The 17,589-nt window shown below is 42.5% G+C and overlaps 1 protein-coding gene across 2 annotated transcripts in view; it reads right to left on the minus strand.

Moving 5' to 3' along the window:
- GRIA3 (glutamate ionotropic receptor AMPA type subunit 3) overlaps positions 1–17,589 on the minus strand; it is a 154,463-nt gene that overhangs the window by 28,977 nt on the left and 107,897 nt on the right. For both annotated transcript variants that reach the window (XM_075053769.1, XM_075053768.1), the window contains exons 11-12: positions 15,901–16,277; positions 8,228–8,426 (exon numbers count right to left, since the gene is read on the minus strand). In XM_075053769.1, the coding sequence (XP_074909870.1) occupies positions 8,228–8,426; positions 15,901–16,277 (576 nt within the window). The remainder of the gene's footprint in view (positions 1–8,227; positions 8,427–15,900; positions 16,278–17,589) is intronic.

Here is a 17,589-nt window from a genome sequence, read left to right on the forward strand (position 1 = left end):
GAGACGAGAGGGGCTGGGTGGCACTGCCGGGGACCACTGTGCTCTGCAGGCCTGTCCGTCCGTCCGTCCGTCCGCCCAAGGAGCAGGAGGCAGCTCGCACCCGAGCCGGCCAGAGGGAGGGATTACGTCAGCCTTCGGGCTAAGGGGCATCTTTCCAGCAGTGACATATTTAGCAGAGTAGTCTTGTCTGGGCGACCGAGCAGCACACCAGCCCTGCTCTGGATTTGGCCCGTAATAAATTAACAGAGAACGGCGTTTCCAGCACACGATCTGAACACTGTCAGGTCTAATGAGTTTTCAGCTCCAGACAGAATAGCCCAATATACAGGCAATGATGGAGAAATCCCAGTGGACTGCAAGAGGGGATGTTTCATATTCACATCATTAGAGTTTCTAAACCTTCATGTATTTTCTAATTATGCAAAAGTAACAGTAGCAGCGCTGTGAGTAATTTATCAGCACCCATGTATTTTAAATGAATCCCTAACAAGCATGTATTAATGTGACACAGCAGCATTACGTAAAGTAGGAGAGACTTGAAAAACCAGGGTCCTCGCTGTCTTGAGCAATGTCATTACCATTATCATAGAGCTGCTCTCTGAAAAGTAGAGCATTCAAACAGCAAGTGGTTTTTTCCCCGCGGCGCTCTCTGCTTCCACTCGGTGGTGCAGACACAGTTACGGCGTTAACCCACTGCAAGCTGCTGTGCCGGGCTTCACCGTGGGCTGCGTCCACACCTGACCCAGGGAAACCCCTCACCTCCACGGTGGAGCCGAGACATAGAGCTGATAGACAAATGCCATCGGTTACTGCGGATAAAGCAGAGATTTATTCAAATATTTGTTATGGAGTGTTGACTGAAAGCGTCGTTAAACCCTGGCCTGTCTGCTGAAATTAGTAAAACGGTTCAGCCACCTTAACCCCTGTACCATCCAAACGTTTCCTTTCCGAGGAGGGGATGATGGATGAGCTGTTAATTTTAGTTCCCGTAAGGATACATTTTCCTCTCCAATCTATAGGCTTAAAGACATTAGATCACTTCATGGGAAACCATTTCTTTTGTAATTATGTCACATTTGATTTCCTGCTGTCTTAAAACTGCCTGTTAGCCATGTGGCAGAAAGGAGGTTCAACAGATTAAGAAAAAAAACAACAACCCCACACATAGACCATCTATCATTCATGCAATGGAGAGGCTGTGATCTCTCTGCACACATACATTCACCTTCTAATATTTGTGCACACTCCCACCTATATCAAACAGGGAAGGGAGAGAGAATATATGGGTGAATAAGTTTTTCACGCCTTCTGTGCTGAAAAACAGTTAAACCACAGTACTTTTTATGATTAATCTCTGCCACGTCGCCTATCAAAGACCTATACAGCTCACATTTGAAGCTATCGCTTTTCTGCAATGTTCTGTTCTTTAAAGTCCATAAATGCAAACACACTTCTATATTTTTGTCAGGCGTTTGTTATGATGACTGTGTTGTTTCGCTCAATGCCAAGAACACAAAAAGCTTAAAACTGCTAATCATAGTTTTATCCAAAGGCAAAAGCAAAGCATTTGTATGAATGCTGTGCTAGAAACAAGTCCTTCATCTTCAGTAGCAAAGTGATTTTGAAATTAAAAATCAAAGAGTTTAACTACAGATGAAACCCTTAGCGCTGCATGCAAAGAGTTCACTACGGTATTTTTAATAAGCTCTAATGATGATCTCAATATTGTTTGATTGCAGAGAACACATAAAAATCACAAGGCAGCTATTGGCTCATAATTCACGGCTTTTCCTTACCTAAACCGCTTGCCGGTAGAATTTATTTCCCTTACCTCTTGTCTTCATGCAACCTTATCATCACAGGAAAGCAATGAGCTCTTTATCTCATACCTGGGTGTAACACGCTAGTGCTTCAGGACGCGTTATGGTCATTATTTCTCCCTCTCTCCCTAATGGGTCTGGATGGTGCTGTGCTCCTGCCCGGCTGTCCCTCCGTGGGACCAGCCTCGTCCGTCACAGCCTGCCCTTACCGAGGGTCCCCGGGATGGACCGTGACGGGGAGCCCTCCCAGCCCCCTGCCACCTGGGGTGGGATCCCGCGGCTGTTTGCTTTTTGGAGGCGGGAGGGACCCGCTGGTGTCACCGGTGCTGCCGCAGCCCCGCCTCGTACAGCCCCACCGGCCTGAACAGGAGCCGAGGCTTTAGTTACCCCAAGTGCTTTTAGTGGAAGGTATTTCAAAATCCTTTCGATGGGTTTAAGGAACGTTTTTTTAATTTCCAAGGAATTTTGGGTCAATCCGTTCGTTTGTTTTTTTCACTGTTTTTTCAGATAAATGTTTATTTTTCGCTTTGGTGCTAATCTGTCTGGTGGTTTTTTCTTTTCTTTCAAACAAAATATTTCCTGTGTCAGCTTTAGTTTTACCAGCTAAACAAGCTGTACTTAAAAGTTCTTTTCAAAAGATACCTCACCAATCCCCTTACCATATTTACATGCTTTTTCTGGTACCTGTTTCCGCGTCAAAGCACCTTTTCTCAGCATGGGCAACCAGAGCTGCGCAGAGAAATGCAAAGCCTCTTGCCAGGGCATCTCACGCTTTTCTATCTGCTCTTGCTGAACTATTCAGACTTGGTGAAACCAAGAAGAGAGAAAAAGGGGGGCCATCCTTAACATGACTTACTGTGTCCTAAAAATTGTAGTTTTATATCATATCTTATGTCTATATGAAGTCCAGAAAGGCCTCACATTTGAACCTGGTTTGGAAACAAACACTTTTTGAGAAAACTGATGGAGGAGAAATTTCAAGTGCTGAACGTGCCCACAAAGGCGTAAAAGAACAGCATTGCCTTCTCACAAAACACTAATTAAGAACAAAATATTACTGAAGTGTCTGGCCAGGCCACTCAAGTGCAATGAGAAGTGAAGGCTTCACACAGGAGGCACAAGGAAAGCATGTACAGACTCCTCGGTGTCCTCAAGTCAGCTATCACTCCCATGTGTCCTGAAGTAAGGGAGACCTTAGCCGTAGCTGTGAATTTTGTACTGCATTGCAAAAAAATTGTAAAAATAATATCTGAAGTATCTAAGCTGTGCTTGAAGGCTGTCAGCCTGTTTGACTCCTCCAGGCACCGACCCTAAAGTCTTTATCAACAGCAGAAGCAAGGTCAGTGTCAAACTCTCTATCCAATACTCAGGAACATCAATGCCAGGTAGGAGTAACCAACTGTAAGAGCAGGAACCATCATGTCCAAAGGATCTTTGGCCTTTCTACTGAAACTCCTAACAGGCCTGGCAATTAATGCCGTTTCCAGGAGAAAAAATTAGGGACCGACTTCAGAGCAGCAAGTCATTTCATCTGAGGCATGGGGGAGCCATTGGGTAGCGGAGTCATTTTGTCAGGGACATCCTTGAAACTATCGCTGAGAAAAATACAAAGTTCTACAATAAAATAAAAAGTCCTTTGAGGCCTCCTTTTTCCTTAGTTTTAGTTAACAGTGATTAACTATATTGGTAATGGTGTAATATGAGCCGCCTTCAATTTCCCGTAAAAGGGAGAAGGACCTAATGCAAGATCATGCTACGTGTTACCTGTCTCAATATTTCAACCTGTAAAGCTTTGTCACATGAGAGCAATTTCCAGGACCTTCTGAAATTACAAGTTTTCAGTGAAGTGCACTAGCGGGTCAGCTGTGTTTGTCAGTGATCAAACACATATCTTGCAAGTTATTTTACAGAAGCCTCTTAACACAGATATCTGGTATCAATTAAAAGAAATCACCATAAATTCAAGAGCAATTTATATTTCCAGATGTCTAGAAACACATTCTGCTTCTACTGAAGTTTAAATACAGCCACATTTACATAAGAATTACTAATTGGTTGTAAAGGTCATGCCTTTTGAATATATGCATATTGGAGGTGTGAAACCTATTAGACTGTGGTATTATACTTAGGCTCAGTGCTGAATTTGGATTAAAGGGTGTTATATTGATTTGATGAGCTGCTCAGATATGCTGAAGCTTTAATTGAATGTATTAGAAGATGTTAATTCTAAAAGATACACCCTTAAAAGTAGCAGCTTAGTTGTCGTGGTTTAACCCCAGCCAGCAACTAAGCACCACGCAGCCGCTCACTCACTCCCCCCCCCCCCACCCAGTGGGATGGGGGAGAAAATCGGGAAAAGGAGTAAAACTCCTGGGTTGAGATAAGAACGGTTTAATAGAACAGAAAAGAAGAAACTAATAATGATAATGATAACACTAATAAAATGACAGCAGTAGTAATAAAAGGATTGGAATGTACAAATGACGCGCAGGGCAATCGCTCACCACCCACCGACCGACACCCAGCCAGTCCCCGAGCGGCGATTCCCTGCCCCCCCCTTCCCAGTTCCTAAACTAGATGGGACGTCCCATGGTATGGAATACACCGTTGGCCAGTTTGGGTCAGGTGCCCTGGCTGGGCGTGAGAAGCTGAAAAATCCTTGACTATAGTCTAAACACTACTGAGCAACAACTGAAAACATCAGTGTTATCAGCATTCTTCACATACTGAACTCAAAACATAGCACTGTACCAGCTACAAGGAAGACAGTTAATTCTATCCCAGCTGAAACCAGGACATTAGTGAAGTGAAATTGCTTTCTAGTACACGCCTTTGCCAATTTTCAAGAAAGAGGAAGAAGTATTCTGGACTCCTTAATCTGAGACTGTATGTTAATAAATATCTAAGGAGAGGTTCTTTCTTTTCCTTTTCAATATGGATGAGTACCCTTTGAAAGCCAAAAGGGAATTGATATAATCTATTGATTGCCATTTAAATGCCTTTATAAGCTAATTAGCGCAAAATGTAAAATGTTTCTGAGCAGAAACAAGCAACAACCAAGAAAATACAGGCAGGCTCATTTGGTTCTTAGATATACTGGGGGGACGAATGCCCTAATGCAGAGTCACCAGCAAGTGAGGAGTGTGAATAGTGCCTGCTGTGAAACTGCTAAAAAACCCAAGCTCTCTCGTCATAACTGCGAGAGCAACGTCACGCCGACAGCAGTCATCGTGCACGCCTGAAACAGCAATGGTGTATCTAGCTCTAACCTACATAGCTGGGATAGCATCTATCTGGGAGACATTGTGATGTTTAGGGAAACAGCCAAGAGGATAAAATAGGTCACTAGCTGGAGTCTGCCCAGGTCTGAAGTGGCTGAAAGTCATTACCATCTGTTCCTCTGAAGTGAGGTGCTGGTATCGGTCCAGTTCCTAGCAGATAGGTATCCACACTGTAAAAGAAACCTTCAGAAGTGGTCCTAGCTGGAAATGGGGTTGGCAGAAAGGAGCCATGGACCGATGGCTCTAAAGGAGCTCCGTCTAGCACACACAGACAAGATGGTGGGTATCTGAAGGTCATTTATGTGTCGTCCCTCTATGATGCATTAGGAGGCAATTTTTCTTTGCTGTCGTCAGTCTGGCACTTTTCACTGGCCAACAGCAGCCATTAAGATCAATATCTGACTCATATATTTGTTTGAGAAACATTTTAGCTTTATAGCTCTAGGAAGAGATATACCCATACAAGCTTTTTTATGGGATCTTGGAGAGACTGTCCTGCACCTCCTGTGTGAAGTCATGGCCCTGCTACAAAGCCAAGTTACTCTTCTTGGTGCCTCTACACATGTGCTGACCTCCCGTTCACAGCCAGCCAACTTATCTCTAGGGAAGACTCAGCTACCTCCCACATGCCACAGCCACTCTGGCTGTATCTGTTCTGTATCTGTATCTGGCTGTATCTCTGGCTGTGTGTACATATGCATAGACAACCAGTGTGAGTAAGGATTGCACTGACTCGCTGACATAGCCATCCCCTCAGTTAGAAATTTCCTTTCTCACTGGGTAGATGATCCTGACCCACTCAGCCAACTGTTGCTTAAATTGATTAAACGCTGGTGGGGAATGGACGGAGGAGGATATTCCCCTCACAGAGGGAATAAGCATCACACTGTACCCAGGAGCACTCATGGCTTTTTCTGACTCAGACCACTATTCCTCCCACCGATGCTTGAGTACTAGTGAGAAAAGAGCTTACAGGGAGAAAGGTATCCCAAACCACAGAGCCAGCATAGTCTGTGCAGCAGGTGCTCAGAAACCAAGTGCCCTCTAAGAGTTATTTCAAGTTTCAGCCATCATTACATCTTATTAAGTAGCTAATAAAGACTGTACAACGAAGTATTTATGTGAACATATGCATTTAATCTAAGGCAAAGCTTTTGCCCTTCTCAAATCAACTGAAGAAGACTCTAATTACCACAGCTTCATGGCTGCATCACTCTATTCAAATTAATTACTCTGTAAAAGTTAATACAACTGAAATTATGTTGTGTGCCTTGAGAACGCTGAGGAGAAAGAAGCACCACTTAGGGCCCATTCTCTTTCCCACTTGGCCCATCGGGATTGCTCGGAGCAGGCGTGATGCCCCGCTCCACCGCTCCCGGGGCTCCGCTCTCCTCCTTCCCCATCCGACTCTGCTCCCCGCCTGACGGAGCTGGCAGCTCCTGACAGATCGTCCTCATTTACAGCCCTGCTGCCGCCAGCACCAGGAGAGAGTCACAGCTCATCTCAAGACTATTAACAGCACAACAAAGTATTCATACATTTACTAGACTTTGTATCCTTTCACACCAAGCACACTCCTTTGATCTCTTGGTGAGAAGGGATTTCCTTGTTATGTCAAACTATTAAGGAAATGAAGAAACACCCCCATAAGATCCCTCTTTCTGTAGTAACGGTAACAAGATATTCAAAAGAAGATTTTTTTTCCCCCATAAGAACAGTATAGTGACTGTAAACAGCACCAGTATTTCTAATCAAGTTGTGCTACCTCTTCTGACAGGTCCACTCAACTAATTATCGCTGTGCAGATAATACTGCCTCAGACTGATAATTAAACGGAATACAGATTTTTACACACTCATGTCACCCTTAGGAGGTCAGTGTTTATCTTACAGGATTTTAATACAAACAGAAGCTGTTGTAACATACGGGCCACCACAGTTAATTAAGAACTACTGAGTACCTATTTTTATATAAAGACATAACATAGAAGTAAGGCAGAGTACAAAAGCTTTATAAAATACCTCTGCATTCACCTCCAGCTTTACATCAGATTTATACATACATGTGTGTCTGTCTGTGTGTGGTCGTGTACTGAAATTCTAAGGAAATTCAAGGAGCCCTCGGTATTTATTCAAGGAGCCCTCAGTGTTTCATCAGCCGACAGCAGCAAGGGTTTTTTTGTCTCCCTCCTCTCTCACACTTGCACCTGGCCAGTGTGGGTGACAGGCAGCACTGACCACTTTTTTACAGAAGAAAACGCTGGTTTGAATGGCATCTGATTGGCACTGCTGAGAGAGAACCAAGAGCTCCCTGAAAGGGCTGAGCATTTCAGTTCACCCTTGGAAAGGCCAGAAATGAGAGCTTTCCAGGTTGCAACGTTTTTAGGTACTAAAAGTGGTCTGAGGTCATATTTAGAGTTTTTAATGACCCTCACCAAACTCTCTGCAGTTTAGCTTGTGGCTTGGCAAGTGGAGAAAGAAAGGATGATCTTAAATAAAGGCGTATACTCTCCCCTACGCCCAAATATTGCAAACCCAGCATTTCCCTAACCAAGATGAATACAGACCAGCGTTCCGGGGTACAAAAGTTTCGCCCCTGACTGCCTGACACAGCTACAGCCAGATGCTGGTGAGCCACGAAGATACAGCACCCACAGTTGCAGCGATCAATGCACCATATAGAAACGAACGGCAACACATGCTCCCCATCCCCCTTCTCATTCTGGCAAGTGAACACCGATGTCGGATGGCATTAACGGCTGCCAGCTGGGCAAAGAGAGCAAGTAGGTCAAGAGCATCACTCCTCCACGAGTTTTCTTTGCTAAATATTGTGCTAACGATTGCATTATTGCTCATCGGACCGAGGTTCTGAAACCAGTGTTAAAAACCCCCTTTCTGTGATAGCAGAGGTCAGGTTTTCCATCTTGAGATGTTTCAGGTTGAGTAAACCCACCCATTTTTGATAAAATGCCTTTTGATATTAAAATCTGCACTCAGGCCTGTCCTGATTGCATGAAGCAGCTTTCACCAGAACAGCTATTACAGTTGGGTAAAAACAAATGACTGAAAACCATGTATTAGGCACTTACAGATTAGAAAAGCGCTAATGGAGATTTAACAGACTTACTCTAAAGAATTCTTTGGTTGAGCCTGAATCCAAAGTGCCATAGGCTATTTCGGTTTGTTTAGCCAGGTCCTCTGCGCTCTCTATGGGAGAAACCATCCTTTCCACCGTAAGGAAGGCAGCAAGATTAGCAGTGTAGGAAGAGATAATGATGAGAGTGAAGAACCACCAGACTCCTCCGACAATTCGCCCTGAGAGAGATCTATGGAAAAACACACATCATCAAATTGCTTTGAAGACATTCCTTGATTTTTTTTTTTTTCTTCATTGAAGAGAAATTCACATGCACAACCCTTTTGTCCAGATCCTCCAGGTATCTGTGAACAGGCGGACTGTGAGCCAGCTCCTGACAGCCTTCCTCCGGAGAGCAAACTCAGTCTGCGCCTGGTCTTACCTAGTTAAACTCTCTCTGCAGTCCTTCAGTGAAACCCAGGACAGTCGATAAAGACATAATCCACCTGAGCCAACCCCACCGGAGGCTTGGAGAGGAACAAGGTCTCCTGACTTCCACAGACCCTTTGCTGGAGAAGTCTTTTGCCAGAAGGCTTTGGTGTTCTCTGCTTGCCCAGCCTTTGGCTGAAGCTGGATCTGCCTGCAGCGATATGGCAGCACTGTGTCTTTTTGGGGACTGCTCAGCTTGGAGGACACCAATGTACCCCTTACTGCATTGACTCTCAAAATGTAAGATGTAGCAAGCTGCAAAAAGGAATCTGGGCAAACACGCAAATGAATAAACCAAAACTGATCCAGTATCCTTCTCTCATCACAACCTAGCAGGAACTACAGACTGAATCTGCACATTAAAGTGAGGAGAGAGGCTGGTTTATGTTTTATGTAAATTAAAATTTGCATGTTGCACTGTTCCAAGTCAAGCATATTCCTGCTTTATAACCACCAGAGCAACAGAGAAGGAAGCAGAAAAGAATTTAATTACGTTCTGTTTTGTTGTGTTTTTTGCTTTTTGTTTTTTTAAAAGAAGGATACCATAAGGACAAAAAAAAAGCCTATTTGTAAACATGTAATTACAAAATGCCTAGTGGTCAGGAGGTCTAGATCCTGTCAGTAAGAGCTCTTGATGCTTTGAAGCAACTGAACATCAGGCTCAAAATATTTGTTCGCGGCTGAAAGATACCAGTGTCACGCCGCTCAGCTGGGTGGGGAATTTCACCGCCATGTACAGTGCTCATTCTTCAAACACAGCGTGTTGACCAGGAATCATTTCAGGAGCTGAGACAAACCTATTTCATATGTTTTCCCTTAACTCTACTGATACCAGTGGAGGAAGAATCAATCCCAGATACATTAAATCCGTGGAACCTGGGTGCTGTAGTCCTCCGTTTGTGTGCAGGGAAGAAATATAAAGCAAGAAAACTCTTACCTGTTTATTTTAGTTTCCTTCAAGCCCCTCAGTGCCATCCCCAGACAGTGGGTACAAGTTGTCCTACCAACAGATGGAGACAGGAAAAAAGCAAAAGTCTTGTGATGTCTCCCCACCCCACCCACACAGGGGGGGTTAGCTGGTAAACCGCCTAGTCTTGGCCAGAGCCTGAGATTGCCTGAGCCATTAAAAAAATCCCATTAAATTATTACGAAAAAAAAGAAAGGAAAAAAATATCCATCCAACATTAAAGAACACACCAAAGAAAAAAAATCGCCAACACAATAAAAACAGAGAGAGCAACCTGGAATAGGTTAGAGGAACGTGGAGAAACAAACTAAGAGGTGAAGCACTGCTATTCTCCACTCTCGTCTGCCCAAGAAACCGAAGCAGCAGCTCCCACCGAGAGGGCAGATGCAGGCTGGTTTCCGTGGATGACAGCACGCACCACTTGCCCCAGGGTTAGCATCCCAGGGACTGCTGCATCAAGTCCGTACCGATGTGCAAGGCGGTTCAGGCAGTTACAAAGCTTAGGAAAGCTTGAGGAGTGAAGCATGGCCTCTTTGTCCATCAGGAAGCAATGACTTTCGAGGTGTGAACTGAGCGACATCGCCATCGCTCCGGCCTGCGAGCGCTTCCCCAGGGCAGGCAGACAGCCGCCGGATCACCGACAGGCGGAGGAGGCTTCCCTGCCTTTCCTGAGGGACTCCCAAGAGGATAAAAGGCTTCCAAGTTTCAACCTGGGCTGTGCCGCAGCTGTGCTGGCTAACAGAAGGCTACCGAGTAGCTGCAAAGGTAAGTTGCAGAAATATAAATCCAGAATAATGTAGTAAGTCAAGGAATCTCTCTACCTCGCTCTACATTCTTTGTAGGTATCAAGTGAGTATCTTGGGATTTTACAGATGGCTGAAGTCCTTTCTGGCCAGCTCTCTTACCAATTAGGGTCTTGCCTTTAGCTACTTCGTAAAACTCGATACCCTACACACCGAATCAGCCTCTTACATGGGCTGATGTAATTTTAGCCAACTACAAAGCAGTGCCTGCTAAACTCGTTGTGTAACGCTCCCTTTGGAGCCAGCGGAGAAAGAGAGGAGACAGACACCCTCAGAAAGAGATTCATCTCACTTGCTGTTGTGTGGGATAAGTCTGAAGGTGCCCATCTGTCTCGTGACTCTGAAGAGAACTGAGATGCCTGACTGAAACACAGCCTATTGCTTTTAGATGGCTACGTCAGGTGAAATTCATCTCCCTTTTGCTCATTCCTTCACTACATACTTTCCATCTTCAGAGAAGACCTGGAGTTGAATTCCTTCTCCCTGCAGCAAGGTGGGCAGTTTTGGAGCCAGACTGAGCAGAAGTCTGGCCAGTGGGTACAGCACATGAAACATCCACTTGCACACAGCAAGACTAGTTTTATCTGGGGTTTCCAGGTTCCCATGGCCCTCTGGCTTTACAGTAGCTCTGGAAATGGGAAGATGAAAAAAAGACTTGCCAGGGTGTTTAGATAAATTCAATGGAACTATTGGGAACAAAGTAGCATGTGTTCATTCTCCCTACAGTTTCCCATGGGAAATGTCTTACTTGCATTGGTAGCTGCCCCTTCTGTTAGCAGGACAGATGGGTTGCTGGGATGAAGATGCGCAGAAGACAAGCATTTTCCAAACCAGTGAAACCTCAAGTTCACACTGCTGTAACAATAAAAAGTCTGTGTCGAGCTGCATGCTCATACAGCATATTACACACAGAGAAAGGTAAAAATATCTTGCCCCAGAGATCTTGCAACCTGCACGAACCAAGTCAGACAGATACAGGACAAAAAATGGAGAACAGCTGCGAGGCAGGGGAAGGTGGGCATGGCTGGATCTCTTGACGAAGGCGGCACTTCCCTGAGGGTCCTCCGTGCAAGAGAGGGGTCTTGCTAGATGAGGACCAGAGCTGTTCTCAGAAGAGTTGAGGTCACTTGAAAGAAAACTGGATGTCACTACCGAGTTGTTTCTCCCAGAGTCTTCCAATGAGCACAAAAAGGAAGATTCAACAGCTGCTACTACGGAGCAGTTTGGGCTGACGTAGCTGCTGTAATTGGTGGTAGCACGGGATGGGGCAAAGAAAAACAAAACAAAACACAAAGCTGACACTGAAGGAAAGAAAGACAGACAGAGAGAGTCAAAGAACAAGAACATAGACAAGCATGGCCTGGCAGCCTCCTTGTCCAGAGGACCCCAGTTCCCCCCAGTCCATCTGCTGATACGGAGAGTCCTTATACCCACTGCAGGAGCTGGTGTAGAGGGGTGTGGGAGAAAAAGGGTTAGTACATAAACACCGGGCTGGTAGTAAGAGAATACTTGTATGGTTTGTACTGTGAACCACAGAAATGTTTGTCCATTACTCAGATAATAATTATAGAAAAATCAATCACGGCTTTTAATACCAGCACTGCTTTTTCTGATGAAGACATACCTGTCCAAGTATGCAGTGTTGTAATTTAAAAAGAAACAACTAATGCTTTATCCCAACATGTCGTTTTCCAAATTACCTCAATAAATAGATACTTTGCGTGACATTATTTTAAAGTGAATTAGCATGTTAACAAATGAGAGGAGCAACAAAGACCTGGAATAACAGAATTATAACTCAATTATCAAAATAAGGTCAGACGGTGTTTTCAAAAGGAAGTAAACAGGAAGAGTGCATACCTTGAGAGGAAATTTAAAAGGAAGCATGGAGTCAAATGAGAGCAAATTAGTAACAAGAGAAAAACAAAATAAATATTCAAATTCACATTCAGTTTCCAGAAGAATAATACATTCAAACAAAACCTCATTTATCTATTAAAATAGCTTGATTTTTTTTTTCTAATCATGGCCATAAAACATATTTGATTTCCTGTAGTACACAGAAATAATAAGCTTCTCACACTACTCAATTTTTAACTGGGCTCTTCCGATCGCTACAAGATGGCTGTTATATTGACCAATAGCCCTGAACAACTTTGGGGCAGACTCTCCTTGTCTAGAAGCCCTTCACACTCTGAGCACGTGTTCCCTGGTACCCACTAAGCTGCGAGCTCCGTCCCTTTCTCGCGCGCCCAGCCAGCCCTCTGCCTCTCCTGCCGGCCTCGGGCGGCCCTCGCCTCCGTTACTGCGGCAGAACACAATAAAAAATAGCATCCGAAGTGCTGACTTGAGATGCTTCCATCATAGGAACTGGCAGTGGGAGTTTCAGAAGGATCTAGCTCTCATTGCTGTTTTGAAAGTCCCACAAAGTCATTCCCATGGTCTTTAATAGGAGTCTCTTGAGTCTTCTGCTGTGAAAATAGGGATCTAGAAATACACCCTCTTAAATGACCAACCTCATGAGATAATTTTTAATGAACTCCCTGTCTTTTTCCATCAGCAATTAATTAATCTAGCCTCTTTGTTCCAAGCGAATAAAGAGCAAAATGAAAATACATGCTCTCATAGAGATTTCAAAGATACTTTCGCTCAGAACAGTGTTACAAATTTGACTATGTTTTCTCCTGATTCCATTTTCTGTACACATCTTACATTAAAGCAAGTTTAATAATCTACTTTTGATCCATCAAAAGTGAATTTTCAATGCTTTAGCTCACTATGCCAAAAACACAGCAGCCTTTGATAGCAGAACAAAACTGCTGGAACAAATGTTGATTCCATCAAGGGATGCACTAACCCCCATCCTTTGGCTGCTATCTGATTCCATTTAGACGACTCCTATTAAATACAGAGAGGAGAGTATAGGGATATATCCTCTGGAATATCCACACAGCATACTCACCGAGGATAGATCTAACTAGTCATTAGATGTCACAGCTGTTCCACACAAAGGCAGCTGAAAGAGCCTTTATCAGCATGTACAAAAGTGATCTCTCCAGACTGCTTGTCGGCATCCCTCTACAAGTGCTGTACGCTCTCATATAAGAAATTTATTCAGACAAAACTCGCAATGGAAGAATGAAGCCCCTTTTAATGGCAATAAAATAGTATGAAACATTCATATAGTCAATGTACTGTGAATGGCGTAACCTTACAAAGATACGGATTAAGAATGGAATACTTGGGAATAGTCCCTTCTACGGAAAAGAAATTTGACATTTAATCAACTTAAATCAACATATTGGTCAAAGGAACAGTGTTTCTGGAATTTAAACCAAGGTATTAAACTTCTCTTTTTTTCAGTAACAATGCATGTAACTGCCTGGAATCTGTCATCATGAAAGGTAACAAAGTAACTGGACAACATCTTCAAACGAGGGCCATGTATTAATACTGAGCTAATAGCTTCTGATGGACAGATAAAATAAATAGGTTTACTTCTGTCTTTTTTTTTTGGTAGGTATTTCCAAGGCACTTATCATGGTAGTATTAAAAAAAAAAATAGAGTATGTTCTACTCATTATATAAGGTAAATGGCTGAATATGTCAGAGAGTCACATGAGAGCTTAACAAAAATCCTATGCACTTCTATTTAACTGTCAATAAACAGACCTAGTGGAAACAGTGCAATGCCTGCAGCTTTCCATGTGATGTCCCAGTGCTTATTTCCCGGTCCTTTATATTGGGCACACACATGGTCAACAGCAATTTAAATGTTATAACTACTCATCACCTTTAACAGCAAGCAGAGAGGCAAAGTTGCAATACAGAATTTAGGCACAAAGCAGAAACACAGTGTATAAACAGGAGGAGAAGGCTAACAGCTATACCTATACAGTGAGGCAGCACACCCAAACACTCGTAACTGTGAAAAACTAACGCATGGTGATATCCAGGCAAAAATGTGTGCGTTTTACGTCGGACATATATGCATCTGTCAGTAAGTATGAAATCTAACTGCTGCTATCAAAACTTTTAAAACTTAGGCATGGCTTGCATCAGATACCAACAGGCATACATCAGTATCTCTGAAAGTCCTGGATTTCGCTGCGATCATTAGGGTATTTGAATGTGCAGTGACTGTGAACTTAAAGGATCATTATCACATTATAACAGGTAAAATCATGATCCTTTCCATGACACTTCATAGAAGTTTTGTCGCCTTGCTTCAGTGAGGCTCCTCAAGATCCCTACCACTATGTAGACCAGAAAAACCTGGTAACTTTTTAATGATTTAGGTACTGAAAAAGGTACACAAATAGGGAGATTGACAAGGTATATTTTGAATGTAAGTAAGTGCTTAGTTAGAAAAGATCTGTCTCTCTTGCTTTAATCAGCTGCCTTGTTAAAGGGAAAAACTGCATCCTGTTTGTACTAAGCAGGTATTTTTAATAATTAAAATAGCTGTAAACTAGTTACTAAAATATTGTCATACAAAATATAACTAGTGCTCCATCACTAAGAAACTAGATAATTTTACTGCTTATCACGGGCACATCACCAAAGTATTTTACCAGTGTAAATGTAGAAACGTCAAAAAACATTTGTGGTATGCATTATTCAGTTAGAGAGAACTTCACTATTCTCATCTGGTTTTCAAAATGCTTATTTAAAAAAGAAAAATAATTCTACAATAGTTAATACCAGTGCTCGCTCTTAAATTGGAACTAATATCAAACATGTTTTACTACAGCCTTATTCAGAATGACTGTCTTCATGAATAAGAAAAATCTTTATGGAAACTGGCAATGCTTATTAGACCATATTGACTATGAACACAGGGACAACAGATTAGACTGGATTGAAATAACAATACACATACAGGGTAGTACGTAATTACTGTTAGAGGGGCACATATGGAGGCCTGAACATATGAAAGACGGTGGTAAGCAAATTAGTAATAGATGAAAGGATGGTTCAAGAAGAACAAAACGAAGAGAAATGAGGCACAAAAGAAAGTAAAAAGACCAGCAGAAGCCATGACGGGAGTGAAGGTGTTTTAAAGTGCTGTTGCATGTGACATTTTAAAATAAACAATTCTTAATTTTGCAAAGCAGAGTATGTTATATGCACCAAGGAGATGACCGTAAAATGAGATATGCAGCAAAAACACGGTAGCCCTCCAAGCATTGCTGAAAACAGAAAACCCTATGCATTTTACAGCCTCAACATGGTGTATATAAGTTTGGCAGAAATGCATAAACGGCATTATAAGGCAATGCCACTCACTCTGGAGGTGAATGTTAGCAAGCATGGTGGCTTGATGATGATGCTTAGCATTGAATGGAATGTCAAAATAAAAAATTTGGAATTAAAAAGAAATTTGAAAAAGTAACATATATGCACCATGGCATCAGAAAATGACCATAAAATGCAAAAAGGTGATGGAGTGATATGGAACAAACCTTGGAGAAATATCGCATCCTTGCTGCATAAAGGCACCCAGGGAAAACCAAAGGCTGTTAAATATTCCAAACTCATTTGGAGGGTCGGGAGGATTCTGAGGGTCACGTGGTTCTTCACTGCTGTCTTCCAAGTGCCATTCGTAAGGGCTGAATCTGCTGACTAGGAAAAGAACTACGCTGACGCCAATGTAAGCAAAGACTATACACATCCAAATTTCATAAGCCAAAGGATCCAGGAAAGAGAATACGCCCGGTTTAGATTTCTGAGGCTTCTTGATCATGATGGAGATGCCCAAGCTCATAAAGGGTTTGGAAAAGTCTATGACTTCTTCTCGCACCAATGTTATGGTGAGGGGGGCAACAGCTATATCTGCTCTCTGAAAAGGGAAAACAAACCCCAGTTAGTTACAAAACAGTTGCAACATAATCACAATCTAGAGACTCAGGCTAATGAATCAGATGATAAATTACAAGAGTGAGTAGGAAACATTTTCTTTGCAGCCTATTTTGCAGTCACTGAAGTTAAGGACTACGTGATATTGATAGAAAATCATTAACAAGAAAAATGACAATCAAATCTGTACAAGAGCCTCACGACAGAGGCAGATATGTACCAACATGTATTTATGTTTCTATTAAGTTAAAATGGATAAATAAACACTACGCAAACTGGACAGTGAGATGGCAACTAAAACGATGTCATTTTCTAGCAATGGTCTGTATCCATCCATCTGTCTTGAAGACTTTGGGCAAATTATATGTTTGTCATATCTTAATTTTCTCTTTTCCATTCTTTCAGCAAGTTCTCTTCCCTTACTGATTAGTCCAGGATCTTTAAAAGGAACCTAAGAAGTAATCAGACACTGAATTTCAGCTGCATTTGTGCACTACCACTCATATATTTCTTCGAAACCCCATTGCAATAAGGGATAGAAGATGGTAAAATAGTGGGGTGATAGGAATCAGACAGCCCATCCTTTCTGTCGTCACTGCAGAACAACAATACAGATTTGTGAGTCCCTGAGAAGTAAATAGCCTGGGTTATCTGAGAAGAATGCAAAGTAGCATTTTTCAGTATAATGTATGCCATCCTGTTTTACAGAACTTAGCTCTATAGATTTATAACATAGACCATGCTCGGGGGCTGTGTCATCTGGAAGCACAATCTCATGTCATTGCATCTGTCATTCACCAGCGTGCTGGTATACCCTGAACCAGTACCCTTCCCTTCAGTCAATACATCCTTGCTGGATTCTACTGGAGGGTAAGAATGTGAAGTAAAAAAATTACTTAGCCACCTGATTAAAAATAACATTCCAGAATAGATTTTCATCATATTTAATTGTATCTGTATTTCTATGCCAGAAAGATTCAAGTCATTATGTTTAGATAACCTAACCTTGATTAAGCCAAGTACTCAAGCAGGTGTCAGAATTTGCAATGGAGGGGACTAGAATGTTAAAAAAAAGCCCTTTTCATTTAAAAATTGTTGTTATGAGAGTCTGCATACCTACATACACTTTTTTTGTAGTCTTCTATTTTGAACACTCTAACTATTTGTGTTATTGATACTTTTAAAGATGGCCCTTCATTGGTAATTAAGAATTTCAGAAAGAAAAAATGATTCTTAGGGAAAGTTTAACTTACCAGTACCTAAACCACTGTGCACCTTTTAAATCAGATTTTTGT

This window comes from Buteo buteo, chromosome 22 (genome assembly GCF_964188355.1).
Source record: "Buteo buteo chromosome 22, bButBut1.hap1.1, whole genome shotgun sequence".
Classification (NCBI taxonomy): Eukaryota; Metazoa; Chordata; class Aves; order Accipitriformes; family Accipitridae; genus Buteo; species Buteo buteo.